General features: G+C 38.2%; 1 protein-coding gene across 6 annotated transcripts in view; it reads left to right on the top strand.

Moving 5' to 3' along the window:
• Window positions 1-13,739, top strand: part of UGP2 (UDP-glucose pyrophosphorylase 2) — a 55,508-nt gene that overhangs the window by 13,610 nt on the left and 28,159 nt on the right. For all 6 annotated transcript variants that reach the window (XM_032291971.1, XM_032291973.1, XM_032291970.1 and 3 more), the window contains 2 exons: window positions 3,356-3,483; window positions 4,674-4,781. In XM_032291971.1, the coding sequence (XP_032147862.1) occupies window positions 3,370-3,483; window positions 4,674-4,781 (222 nt within the window). In that variant the 5' untranslated portion in view covers window positions 3,356-3,369. The remainder of the gene's footprint in view (window positions 1-3,355; window positions 3,484-4,673; window positions 4,782-13,739) is intronic.

Below are 13,739 nucleotides of genomic sequence, written 5' to 3'. Positions count from 1 at the left end.
ACAGGCAATTCTCCTGCCTCAGCCTCCCGAGTAGCTGGGATTACAGGCACGCGCCACCATGCCCAGCTAATGTTTTGTATTTTTAGTAGAGACGGGGTTTCACCATGTTGACCAGAATGGTCTCGATCTCTTGACCTCGTGATCCACCCGCCTCGGCCTCCCAAAGTGCTGGGATTACAGGCTTGAGCCACCACGCCCGGCCTATTCTTTATTCTTGAATATTTTTTATTCCTTAAAAGCCCTTCCTGATTCTTTAATCACTAAAAACAGAGCTTTTAGAGGGGGTGGAAGAGGTGACAGGCTTGTCGTGATGTTCTTTTGTTTAAGATGATGATATTTGTAAAGAGGGTAGAAGAATACAAATTACTTTTCATGTGCATTGGTGCTGTATCAAACAAAAGGAAGAAATAAAAAGGTTAGAGACATTTCTCAACTCAAGTTTGAATGTGTGTCTGGGATTTTTTTGAATCTGCCTATGAAACTTACACCTGCTACAGTTGACACAGGGCACATACAGTATTAAATGTGAGTCTTTTCAGCCAACCTTTCTTTGCTTGGCTTGATAGGGATAGTGACTTGGGTTCTGTGTGTTTTGACCTTAAATCATGTAAATTTATAAGTTATTCTGTAGAGGGAATAACTCTAAAATGTTTTGTTTTCAAATGGTTCTCATTTAGACAAATCTCAAACAGCTACTTTAGTTACTTCTAAATTTTATAGTTACATTTAGTTTTATCTCATTTTGGCATTTTTTCCAGTGCAGAACTTAAATGTTTCCATCATGTTTTTTTAGGAATATGATTGTGAATACTGGTTTTCAGAATCTAACTTCAGCAACAAAGTAGCAAATCTGTAGATGTCTTTGAGTGTAACAAAAGAACTTATTTTAAAAATTATTGTATAGTTACTTCTTGATTTATTTTAATTGATCAGAATGAGACAATTTAGGGCATGGTGGCTCATGCCTGTAATCCCAGCACTTTGGGAAGCTGAGGTGGGCGGGTTGTTTTAGCCCAGGAGTTTGAGACCAGCCTGGACAACATATGGGGAAACCCGTCTTTGCAAAAAAAAAAAAAAAAAAATTAGCCCCATCTGTAGACCCAACTCCTTGGGAGGCTGATGTGGGCTTGAGCCTGAGATGGGGAGGTTGCAGTGAGTTGTGGTCAAGCCACTGCATTCCAACCTGGGCAACAGAGTGAGACCTTGTCTCAAAAATAAAAAAACAAACAATTCATATGTTCTTTAATATAGAGTTTTTTTTTCCTCTATATTTAATATATTTTTCTTTCAAATTATTTTCCAAAGATTGAATGAGAATTGGCTTAAAGACTGGAGAAAGAGGCATCCTAGGTACACATGAAGTGTCAGGGTAGGATACTTAACCGGGGACAAATTTTAAAATACATCTAAATCTGTCAAGGGATGTACACATGTATGGATTATGTCATGTTAACTCTAGTTTGAACTGTTCTGCAGTAACTTTTAATTACCTGTAATAGTTTATGCAGATGTGCTCATCCATTGTCATGGGTTTTTACAAATTATAATCAAATTGTTACTAGCCAAAACTCGTCTTTAGGTTGTTTATGGAACACACATGGTATATGGTGCTTCTTGACTCACAGAGGGTTGCTTTGGTTCCCAGGCTAGATAGAGTACAGTGGTGTGATCATAGATCACTGCAGCCTAGAATTCCTGGGCTCAAACAATCCTGTCACCTCAGCCTCCCTGGTTGCTAGGAGTACAGATGTGTGCCACTACGATCTGCTAATTTTTGTATTTTTTGTCAAGACTGGGTCTTGCTATATTGCCCAGGCTGGTTTTGAACACCTGGCCTCAAGTGAACTTCCCTCCTCAGCCTCCCAAAGCGCTGAGATTACAGATGTGGACCACCCAAGCCCTGCGCACTTTGATAGTATTACTGGAGAATACTAAGTTAGTTATGTTAGGGTTTATAACTGTAAAAAGAGCTTGGTTGGAAAAGGGCTATTTTAGAGTTAAATTTCAGCAAATTTCCTTGGATTCTTTTCACTTGGATTTAGATGTGATGGAACGTACATATGAAAAGATTTTGAAGAGCTATGTTAAATATCCCATTTGTTAACATTTTTAGTTATTTGCAGGAGGTAGAGGCTATCTATGTTAAATAAGTTACCCCAAGAGTTATGTAGTTTACTATTTCCTGTTCTCAAAAGTATCTTTAAAATAATGATTATGTTGGCTTTAATTCTGTCTGTATAAATGTCTTCTTCTTCTGTCCAAATAATAAGTGAAAGAATTTATAGTGTGTAGAGTGGTTAAGGGGAAATAATTTTTAGGCTTATTGAAATGTGAGTCTGCTAAATTAACAGGCATTTGTAAGAATAACTAGTTATCAAAATATTTGAATATAAACTTTAAAAATAGATTTTAAAAATAAGGTTGAATCTAGTACTGAGGATAGAAGGGAGGGGTGGACAATAATCCACTTGTCCCTGTTTTATGAGAAGTAAATAAGATGATTACTTTCTAGATAAAGTGTAAAACAGCCTGTGTTGGTATTTTTCCTCCAAGGCATTTGGGCTTGGGGTGTTTCTTTTTCTGTAATTTTTTTTTTCCTTTTCTTTGAGATGGGATCTGGTTCTGTTACCCAGATAGGAGTGCAGTGGCACGACCTCAGCTCACTACAGCCTCTGCTTCCTCAGTTCAAGGGATCCTCCTGCTTCAGCCTTCCAAGTAGCTGGGAATACACATAAGCACCACCACACCTGGCTAATTTTTGTATTTTTTTGTAGAGATGAGGTTTTGCCGTGTTGTCTAAGTTGGTCTCAAACTCCTGGGCTCCAGAGTCCACCCCACTCGGCTTCCTGCAGTGCTGGGATTACAGGCATGAGCCATGATGCCTAACCTTCTGTCATTTTCTATTTTTGTTTGTATTCATCTAAGAGGCATTTCTGTCACCTTTAGTCAGATCTATCTGTCACAGAGGTGCTCAGCTATGCCAAAAGCACTAAAAATCTAGCCTGACACGTGTTAACAGTGCAGAGTCTTGGCTGAAATTGGGAACCACCAGAAGAGGGGACAGGCAGCTCAATGCCCTGGTGCTTTTAAAGTGAAAACGTTGATGCAGGAAAGTAGAGGCACCTTGGAATTGCCAGTACCTCTAAAGGGATTCTTGTTTAGTGGAGAATATGAAACTGGAATGAAACTAGTCCTAACTAGTTGACAGTGCTGAATTCCTGCCAGAGGACAAGGGGACCATGGGATTGAGCCCTTTTCATTTGCTGAATACCAGAACTAGATCAGTTATAGCTTACCAGCAGTTTGAATGGCTTTCTGGAGTTTTCAGTTGGTGATTTTATATTTTTATTTTAAGATCTTAGCAAAGCAATGTCTCAAGATGGCGCTTCTCAGTTCCAAGAAGTCATTCGGCAAGAACTAGAATTATCTGTGAAGAAGGAACTAGAAAAAATACTCACCACAGCATCATCACACGAGTTTGAGGTAAGGCCTCTACAGTGGTTTTTTTTTTGCTTCATCTGTCTTCATGCTGAGTTGCCGCCAACGATAATGATCATCATCCAGCCTCAAATAAACACAAGATATAAGATAACATCAAAAACAAATAATTAGAATTGCTTAACAATTAAAGGCGTTTAATGTTTGTCCTTTGTAAATCCATCATCTTTTTTTCATTTAAGCCTACGAAGTCTTCAAAGTTATTAAAAGAATTAGAAACAAATTATACTATACTTTTATTTGTTCTGTGTTTTGATATTGGGTAGAGAAATGGATAACTGTGTTCAGTTGGAATTGAGAGAAGTTAGTGTTTTGAGGCAAGCTGTGTTTTATTTCTTTTCGTTCTTTTAGTGAAGATTAATTTTCATTTAGAAGTAGAGAAAGATATTGGTAAGTAAGTGTAGTGGCCAGGTACAGTGGCTCATACCTGTAATCCCAGCACTTTGGGGGGCTGAGGCAGGAAGATTGCTTGAGCTCACACCATGCATGGTGGTGTGTGCCTGTGGTCCCAGCTACTGGGGAGGCTGAGGGAGGGTTGGCTTAAGCCTGGGAGGTGGAGGTTGCAGTGAGCCAAGATTGCACCATTACACTCTAGCCTGGATGACAGAGCAAGACTCTGTCTCCAAAAAACAAACAAACAAACTGTGTGTGTATGTGTGTGTGTGTGTGTGTGTTTTGCCAGTTGGAATTCCCATTAAACAAATGGGGCTTTGTTATTGTTGTTGTTGAGATAGGGTCTCATTCTGTCACCCAGGCTGGAATGCAGTGGCACAGTCTCCGCTCACTGCAGCCTCGACTTCCTGGGCTCTAGTGATCCTCCCACCTTGGCCCTCAAGTAGGTGAGACTACACGCACATGCCACCATACCTGGCTAATTTTTGTAATTTTCTGTAGACAGCAGTTTTTGCCATGTTTCCCAGGCTGGTCTCAAACTCCTAAGCTCAAGTGATCAGCGGGCCTGAGCCTCCCAAAGTGCTGGGATTACAGGCATGCACCAACCGTCTCCAGCCTCTATTAGCTTTTAAGGTGTAAAAAAGTCTCTTCTCTCCTCCTTGTCCTAATGGTATAAGAATTTCATTTAAAGATATTTTAAATGTATAACTTGTATCTGTCTTTATGTTTTTATTAAATATTAAGCATTCTTCAGGTTGTAACAATGACTTCTATTTTCACAGCACACTAAAAAAGACCTGGATGGATTTCGGAAGCTATTTCATCGGTTTTTGCAAGAAAAGGGGCCTTCTGTGGATTGGGGAAAAATTCAGAGACCTCCAGAAGATTCGGTAAGTTTTAGATAAAATGTAGGAAAATTTAGGGTAATTGTGGACATTGGTTTAACTTAGGAGGGTTGGGGACATGTAACAATCATCATGTGAGACAAGACAGGAGTTGCTTTGAATTCTCTGACCTGTCATGCTGAAACTATGGAGACAGGCTTTGACTCCTTTCCCTTCTTTTGGACCTCTCAGATAACAGTCTAATCTCCCTGTAGCAGTACCCAGTATCCCTGGATATGAAATGACTCATTTGCAAAGTACCCAGTATACCGTAAGAGCCTCATTTACCTTGTTTCTTCCCTCTCTCTCCTAAATCATTTGATTTCTCATTGTCCATAGGGTCATCAATGCTTAGCCAGATCTTAAAGCTCTCTTCTTGCTTTCAACCCATCTTTATAGCCTTATTTTCCACCTGCCTTATGTGAACCAGCCTGGCATTATCTTAACACACATTGTATTCCCTTGCTTCTGGACTTCTGCATGTGTTTTTTCTCAGAATGCCAGGGTCTGTTCTGTGAAAATCTCGCTCATTCTTGGAGGCTCAATTCAATGCCTGTATGTCTGTCATAGGCCTCTAGCAGAAAGCTGCACTGTGGTGGAGGTATGGAGTAGTATAGTATTGGAAGTTCAAATCCTAGCTCTGCTGCTTATGAGCTTTGTGTAAAATGATAATAATACCAAGTACTTTATATACTTCACAGGGTTGTTTTGAAGGTTTATTAATTTATGTGGAAATATGTTAAACTTTGAAGCATTTTGCAAATGTTAGGGTTTTTTTGTACCATCATGTGGCACTTAGCCAGCCTAATTAGTCATGTTTGTCCGTGTGTTGTCTTTCATACTAGATCCATAAGCCAGGAGTTTGTGTGTCCTGAGCAAATACTTGTTGAATGGATGATCCAAACAAAGTGATTGTCTAAGAATTTTGTTAACACATTGGCTTTCTTCCCTGTCCTTTCAGCACTTTGGACCCCTGCTGCTTTTGGCATATTTCACTGCAGGTAGAAAAGACTTGATAGAGTGGAATAATTATAGTAGATAATTTTTTAATCCGTCTATAATCTTACAGAATCTAATATTGGTTTAAAAACTGGGCTGTTTACAGCAGGGGTATGGCAAACTTGCTTGAAGGCCACCTGTGTTTTTTAAAGTCTTTTTGAAATATTGCTTCACTCATTAATTTATATACTACCTATTGTAGCTTAAGCTAATGGAATCCCTCTTATTTTTTCCTAATGAGAAAATTCTATATATATAGTACCTAGTTGGAAGTACTTTTATTTGCATATGTGAAAAATGTCTTTCAGTTCTTAAACCTTTAAAAATTTTTTAATTACATTCACACTATAAATAAGCTAAAAAAGAAAATAAGCTAAAAAATAAAGATCTCACCTAACTATTGACTTTGAGGAGTCTCTTATTTGTGATGTTAAAGCTAAAAATCTTCTTGCCTGTAATGCTTAACAATTACAATATGCATTTTTTTTTTTAGGATCTGATATTTTGGTCTTTGATTTCCTTGGCCCTAGTGAATGAATTTTCGATTTATTTTTCTACTTTTAAGTAGTAGATTTAATAGTATTTTCTCCCAAGAAAGTCTAGAAGAGAATTCTTCTGGGTAGTTATGTTGCTTAAGAAACTAAGTAGGTATAAATTCAGTCAGATTTGTAAAAATGTTTGGGAGCAGCCTAAAATTATAATAAATTTAGGCACTATTTATTTCCCTGCCTAAAACACTTACAACTTTTGCTTAGGAATTATCCTAATTTAAGTAACCTAACTTATATAATTTGTGATGGACTGGGGTATAAAAGTATAGTTTCTTTTTTTTTGGAGACAAAGTGTCACTCTCACCCAAGCCAGAGTACAATGGCATGATCAAGGCTCATTGCAGCCTCCATTTCCCTGGGTTTGTGATCCTCCCACCTCAGACTCCTGGATAGCTGGGACCACAGGCATGCACCAACATGTCTGGCTAATTTTTGTATTTTTTTTTTTTTTTTTGTGGAGATTTGGTTTCACCATGTTGCCCAGGCTGGTCACAAGCAATCTGCCTGCCTTGGCCTCCCAAAATTCTGGGATTACAGACATGAACCACTGTGCCTGACAGTGGTTTTGGTCTTAATTCTTGCTTGCAGACCTGGGAATTTTTTGTTCCGTACTATACAAACTTTTTGGAGATAGAGCCTACTTGAAGGAAGGCACACAGATTTATTATGTTCTCTCTATCTATCTATCTATATCTATCTATCTATCTATCTATTTATATATGTATATATATATTTTTTTTTTGAGATGGAGTATTGCTCTGTCACCCAGACTGGAGTGCAGCGGCACGACCTCTGCTCACTGCAACCTCCACTGCCCTCATTCAAGCGATTCCCTTGCCTCAGCCTCCTGAGTAGCTGGGACTATGTGCGTGCAACCATGCCTTGCTAATTTTTTTTGTATTTTAGTAGAGATGGGGTTTCACCATGTTGGCCAAGATGGTCTCAATCTGCTGACCCGGTGATCCGCCCGCCTCGGCCTCCCAAAGTGCTGGGATTACAGGCATAAGCCACAGTGCCTGACTGTGTTTGGTATATTTTAAGGTTCAAGATTCAGTTTTTTTTCAGAGGAGAAATCTTTCTTTTGTACTTTGAGAGATCATGATGTATAGTAGGGATTTTTGAAGTAGGGATTAGAGGGTGGAGAAGGAAGGAGCAGAGGAATCAGAATCACCTTGGGATTTTTTTTCAGTTCAGTACTACCCTACTCCATTCCCAAGAAAGTTCTGATAAATTCTTTCAGGAGGCTATGCCGATGTAGTGAACCATAGTTACTGATAGTAATATAGAATTGATATAGGACAAAAAAATAGAAATATAAAATAAATTCTAGGTGTAATATGATTTTATGCAGTCTTTTTCTGTTTATAAAAGTGTAAGTCTTCATTAAAAGTGTCTTTATTTTAAAGCATAAGTTTTAAGCTTCTTCAAAAAGTGTATTTGCAATCCCATATGCCCTTAATATTGAAGATTTTGGAATGCAGAGGCAAAAAATAAGTTTGCTCTTCAACTATGTCACGAGTTTCTTGAGGGCACAAATGTGTTTCTATATATAGTATACATGTTACCAGCTTTTGCAGATAGTTCTGAGAATACAAATCATGGGTTAATGTTTGTTCACCTTGGTTCTCCTGGACACCTCCTTCTGGCCTCCTCTTCCCACTCTCCTCTTTCCCAAAGGTTTCCTTTCTCAGGTCTAAGAATATAGAGATCAATTTTCCTTTCAAAATGTAATTTTTAAAAGTGAACATGGGTCTTTTTTTTTTTTAATGGAGATGATATTTTATCTTCCTAGGTAAAAAGAAATTACTGTGGAAGAACAGCCGTTTAGAGTGACATTTTGTATTCAGCCTTATATCAAAGATGTGCACAGAAACATTGTCGTACCAGTGTTTCTATGTTTTTGTACACGGGTTGACAATTACCAGAGTCAGCCACCTGGTTTGTAAGTAAAGTTTTATTGGAACACAACCACATATTCATTTTCGTACTGTCTCTAACTGCTGTTTGCAATAATGGCAGAGTTGAATAATTGGGGTGGAGACAGTATGGCCTGTAAAACCTAAAATATTTATTATCTAGCCTATTTACTGACCCCATTTTAGTTTATGTATTCTCAGAACATATTTAGTAACTTTCTTTATTTCTTTGGCCCTCAGAAAACAGACCTCATTTGCCTTTGTCAATTCAGATGATCACTTTTAATTTTTATCTTTATTTTTTATTTTCTTTTAGAAATGAGCTCTTGTTCTGTCATTCAGGCTGGAGTGCAGTGGCTCAGTCATAGTTCACTACACTCTCGAACTCCTGGGCTCAAGGGGTCCTCCTTCCTCAGCCTCCTGAGTAGCCAGGACTACAGGCACATGCCACCAGGCTCGGCTAATTTTTTTTTTTTTTTTTTTGGCCAAGCTTACATGTTGGGAATGGAGAGGGATGGGAAGTAGATCAGAGTTGTGAGGTTGTGAGAAAGTATGGGGCCTGTTCAAGAAGGTATTAGACAGGTTCTCTTGAGCCCTAACTTAAAATCTGTTAGTCACGTGGCTGGTACTGACTTCTGGTGATGATGTATTTTCATTTCTATATGAAGTATTTTCTAAAGATGGCTTTTTCACCAGCATGGGCAACATAGTGAGACCTAGCCTCTACAATTTTTTTTTTTTTTTTTAATTAGCTGTGCCTCATGGCATGTGCCTTTAGTCCCAGCTACTTGGAAGGCTGAGGTAGGAAGATCACTTGAGCACAGAAGTTTGAGGCTACACTAAGCTATGATCCCGCCACTGGACTCCAGCATGGGCAACAGAGTGAGATCCAGTCTCAATAAAAAACCGAAAAAAACAAAAACAAAAATGACTTTTTCATTTCCATATTTAATAGGATCAAAAGGGTGAAGGTATGTTTGTGAATGGGGAGGAGTTACATAGGGTCATAGGGTAGAGAATTGGCATGAAGAGAATATCAGTGTTGTATTTAGCTCCAGTGGGTTTTTTATCTGGTTCCATAAAATTGCTTAGAGTTTTTTTTACTTTTAGCCTATGAATACAAAAACATTAAGATGTCTGTTTGTTTAAATTATAAGGAATTCTGAGCAAGTTATAGTTTATGTGTGCAGTGTATGATACATAGCAATTTTTTTTTTCCTGAAGGTGAACCATTGTACACTGTGCATTTAAGTTTGCACATTAAAAAAAACAAAAACAAAAAACTTGAAGCATTCTGACCAAGCATCTGACATGGGTATGCCATAGGATGATTTGCTTTGAGCATGTGAAGATTTCCCAGCTGCAGCTAACCAAATAGTAATGCCATTAGAGACTTGTTTTGTATGTATGTAGAGATACACACACAAATGAGATCAAAAAGTATCCCACAAAACAGAATTAGTCGCATTTAAAGAAAAGGCTCTGAGGACATGGCTGAATACCAGAGTCTCATCATTTTTTTTACGTGAAATTTTAAAACGGTCATATACAGGAGTACTAATCTAAGCAAACATATTAAGACTAATTTAGTAAGTATTGCCAAAGCTTCAACTTTTGATTTCATAATGAATTGAACAGCTTTTGAATTTCCTTCAAGATTAGCTTCCTTCACATTCCTTTGTGTACAGGACTTTCTGGAATAGGGACCTGATAAAGGACCCATGATTCTTAATTCCATTCTAGCTACACGTCTGTAATTCACTTTAGAAATAGCAATAGTAATAGTAATAGTACGTGGAACTTTAACGGCAGTTACATATTTGATTTGAGAGACTCCAGGTATTATTATTGGACCAGGGTCTCTAACTACCACCTTTGTGTCCAAAGTAGAGAACAGTCCAGTCCAACAGAGTTGAATCCATTAGGAAAATCACGAGTATAGATATAAGTGGTAATACTGCTATTTGAACATTGGCAGTCCCTCCAATTCCAATGCCTACCCCACAAAGAGTCTTTTTGAACCTCAGCTCATGTGTCACAGGGCTAGAGATAACTGATAAAGATAATTTTGGTATTATACTCCCTAAGTGTATCTTGTATCTTGGAATGAAAAAAGATATATATACATTTTTGGAGATAGTGTCTACATCTATTCCCCAAGCTGTGGTGCAGCAGTGGTGTGATTATACTCACTGTGGCCTCAAACTCCTGAGCTCAAGCAACCCTCCTGCCACAGCCTCCTGAGGAACTGGAACTATAGGCATGTGTCATTATGACTGGCTAGCTGTAAAAAACTTTTTGTAGAGAACTGGGTCTTGCTGTGTTGTCCAGACTGGTCTCAAACTCCTGGCCTCCCCAAAGTGCTGAGAGCACAGGCATGAGCAACCATGCCAGGCCCCATTATTTTTATTTAATATAAGTATTGGGGGAATCTTTATGTAAAATGGGATGGATGGCCCATGTCTATACCTTATATTTGCTGCCCTAACATCTCTTATAACTTGGGGGATTTTCTAATTCATTTTCTTTGTTCTAGATCAGACAGCTGACACTTCACTTGTCACATTGTATAGCTAAGATGAAATTAGAATGTTTATGTCAAACATCTCAACTTGGGTGTTCTTTGTAGGAATTGCAGTCCTTCTGTATATTTCTTAAAATTACAGGTGAAACTTTGTGTAACTGTATATTTTTTTAGAGTAGATTACCTGACTTTGATTAGATTTTCAAAGGGGGTTCATGACCTGTAAAGGTTATAGGAACTACTGTCTTAGGATCTCATTCAAGACACATTTATCAGGTACCTTCTCTCTGTGAGGCACTAGTTGGATGCTGGTGCTAAGAGATCAAAATAAGTCTTGATCTCTTTTCAGAATTTGGCCCCATGTTTGTGGAGGAAATGGGTCCAGAAACAGCTAACTGCAGAACCATTAGATGTCTGTAGGGTGCTGTAGAAGCATCTTACTGGCCTGAGGCTCAAGAAAGACTTTCTGGCATTAGGGTAGACTCCTGGGGTAACTTTGAGGCAAGATTTCCCCAAGGGTGGCAGGATGATCAAGGAGAAAAAAGCTTTGAAAGTCATTTGGTGTCTAATGGACACCACTAGCATGTATTTGTTCTCTGGTGGTGAAGCATATGGTGGATGGATCTGCTGCTCTATGTCTGGAGCTAGAAGAAAGCCCCTGAGAGCCAGATGCTGAGTCTGCTTTGCCTGCCACTGAGGCTGCCCCTGTTCCAGGCTGAGATCCTCCCTCTTCTCTTGGTAGGTTGCACTGGGGAGATATCAGAAACTTCAATTTCCATTTAAGGGAGAGAAGATTGGAACAAAATTTTAAAGCCATGCTTCATTATATAACTCAAAGAGTTGGTTTCAATTTTTCAACATTATAAAACATCAACCCAATTAGTTAGTTAGAAGATGCTTCTTGTTTTTGTTTGTCATTATATCATTGTGATAAACAAACCTCATAAGGTTAATGAGAATTTTAGCTGTTAATAACTTTAGGGTTCTTCCTCTCCCCCTGCTTAGTGTACATTTTTATGAGTGCTTATAGTCATGTAACTGCCAACATAATCAATATACAACTTTTCCATCACCTCCAACAGTTTTCTTGTGCCCTTTTGAAATGGACTTCTTTATAGGTTTTCCCTTAAACACACAAGCTAAGGAGATCTTGCCTTTTTCTTCATTTATACATCCAAAAAAGAGGTTAGCCTAGCCTCCTCTCTCAGTTTTATGCCATCTTGCCTTTCTCTAGCCTTTTATCTAATACACCCATACAGGCCCTTTAATCTTTTTATAGAACTTTGTTTTTACAGCCTCTGGTCTTTTCCCCCTTCCCACCTTCATTTTTCTCTGGGGCTGTTACAACAATGTGAATTACATAATTAAACTACCAGTATAGGCCAGTTGCAGTAACTCATGCCTGTAATCGTAGCACTTTATGGGAGGCCGAGGCAGGTGGATCCGCTGAGGTCAGGAGTTTGAGACTAGCCTGGTTAACATGGTGAAACCTCAGATTAGCCAGGTGTGGTGGCAGGCGCCTATAACCCCTGCTACTTGGGAGGCTGAGACAGGAGAACCTCTTGAACCTGGGGGGCAGAGGTTGTAGTGAGCCAAGATTGTGTCACTTCACTCTAGCCTGGGTAAAAGAGCAAAACTCTGTCCCCCCCCCAAAAAAAAAAACACACTAAAAAGACTACCAGTGTACTTTACACAGCTTTACTCATAGGCTACTCAGTACCTCAGAGTTTAAGGCTAGTATATAGCATAAGCAGCACGATGTAAGAGGCTGTGGTTTTATTTTTTAGGCATTTAAGATTATTAGTTATTCTGAAACTTCTCTTGCCCACAGGTAGGCTAACAAGAAGGGAGATACAAAGTGATTTTAGTAAAGAGCTAGTCCTTTACTAAGGACTTTACTGGAATAGGTTGTGACCTAAACAGGTTGGTGTTTGGACCTCTCATTTCTGTTAGCATTCCTTTCCAGCTCTCTGAGTCATCTACCTTTGTCCTTTTTAATTCATACTAAAGTAGAATGCTCTTTGAAAACTATCTCCTTAGCTGATAAGGATATGGATCAGATGCCCCCACATAATTGACTAATTTTATGACTTCAGCTGACTTCTACAAAAAGGTGATGAATATACATACCTGTTTGTGTTTGAATTTTTTAAACCATCTGTATATCACTTTTACCTTTCATGCTTCAAAAATACTCAGAAGTCTTTGAACTTCTTAAAATTTCTATAAAAATTCTAGATTACAGTAAGGTTTAGGGAGCAGTTGGTATCTTCTCATCATAGGTATCGTCTCCTTTGTAGGATCATTTGCCATCTATAACCACAGTGTTTTACTTATTTCTTGTTTTTGTCATCTGGGTTTTCTGCCAATTCTTTTATTGTCATCTCTTCTCTAGTTTTCTAGGTTTAAAGTGCACAATTGGGAGCATTGTAATTTTACATCTCTTTAACATTTTGGAAATTGCTACAGTTTTTAATGAAAACACAGTAGTTACAGGAGTTTGAGAGGCAAATATATCAAGAATAAGAAATAAAATGTTGTAAGTAGTGTAAGTAGGTTAACACATGAGCATTGAATAAGTGAGAAGCAACTTACAATATGTTTTAAAGTCAACTTTTAGAATAGTTTGATTTACAGAAAAGTTGCAGAGATACACTATTTTTAACTAGAAACATTGCAAAACTATCCAAGCTAATTTGTTATCTGTATCTCATTTTTAAACTTCCTGTTGAGTCAAAAGAAGCACAAGGTAATTACTAAGAGTACTGATAGAATTTTTCTTTCAAGGTCAAAAGTGAAAATATATAAAAGATAGCTGAGAAGAAACATGGATGTGCCAGGAGAATACCTATGACTAGACTAAATATGGAAAGAAGTAGAATTAGGCCATTAAATACAGATTTCTATTTATAGATAGGCTTGTTTAAGACAGGTGTCTTCATTGTATATACTCCCAATGCCAACAGCAGATTGG

Source organism: Sapajus apella, unplaced genomic scaffold, assembly GCF_009761245.1.
Source record: "Sapajus apella isolate SASKATOON/1434 unplaced genomic scaffold, GSC_monkey_1.0 scaffold26, whole genome shotgun sequence".
Taxonomy (NCBI): Eukaryota; Metazoa; Chordata; class Mammalia; order Primates; family Cebidae; genus Sapajus; species Sapajus apella.
This window is presented reverse-complemented; position numbering and strand designations above follow the sequence as displayed.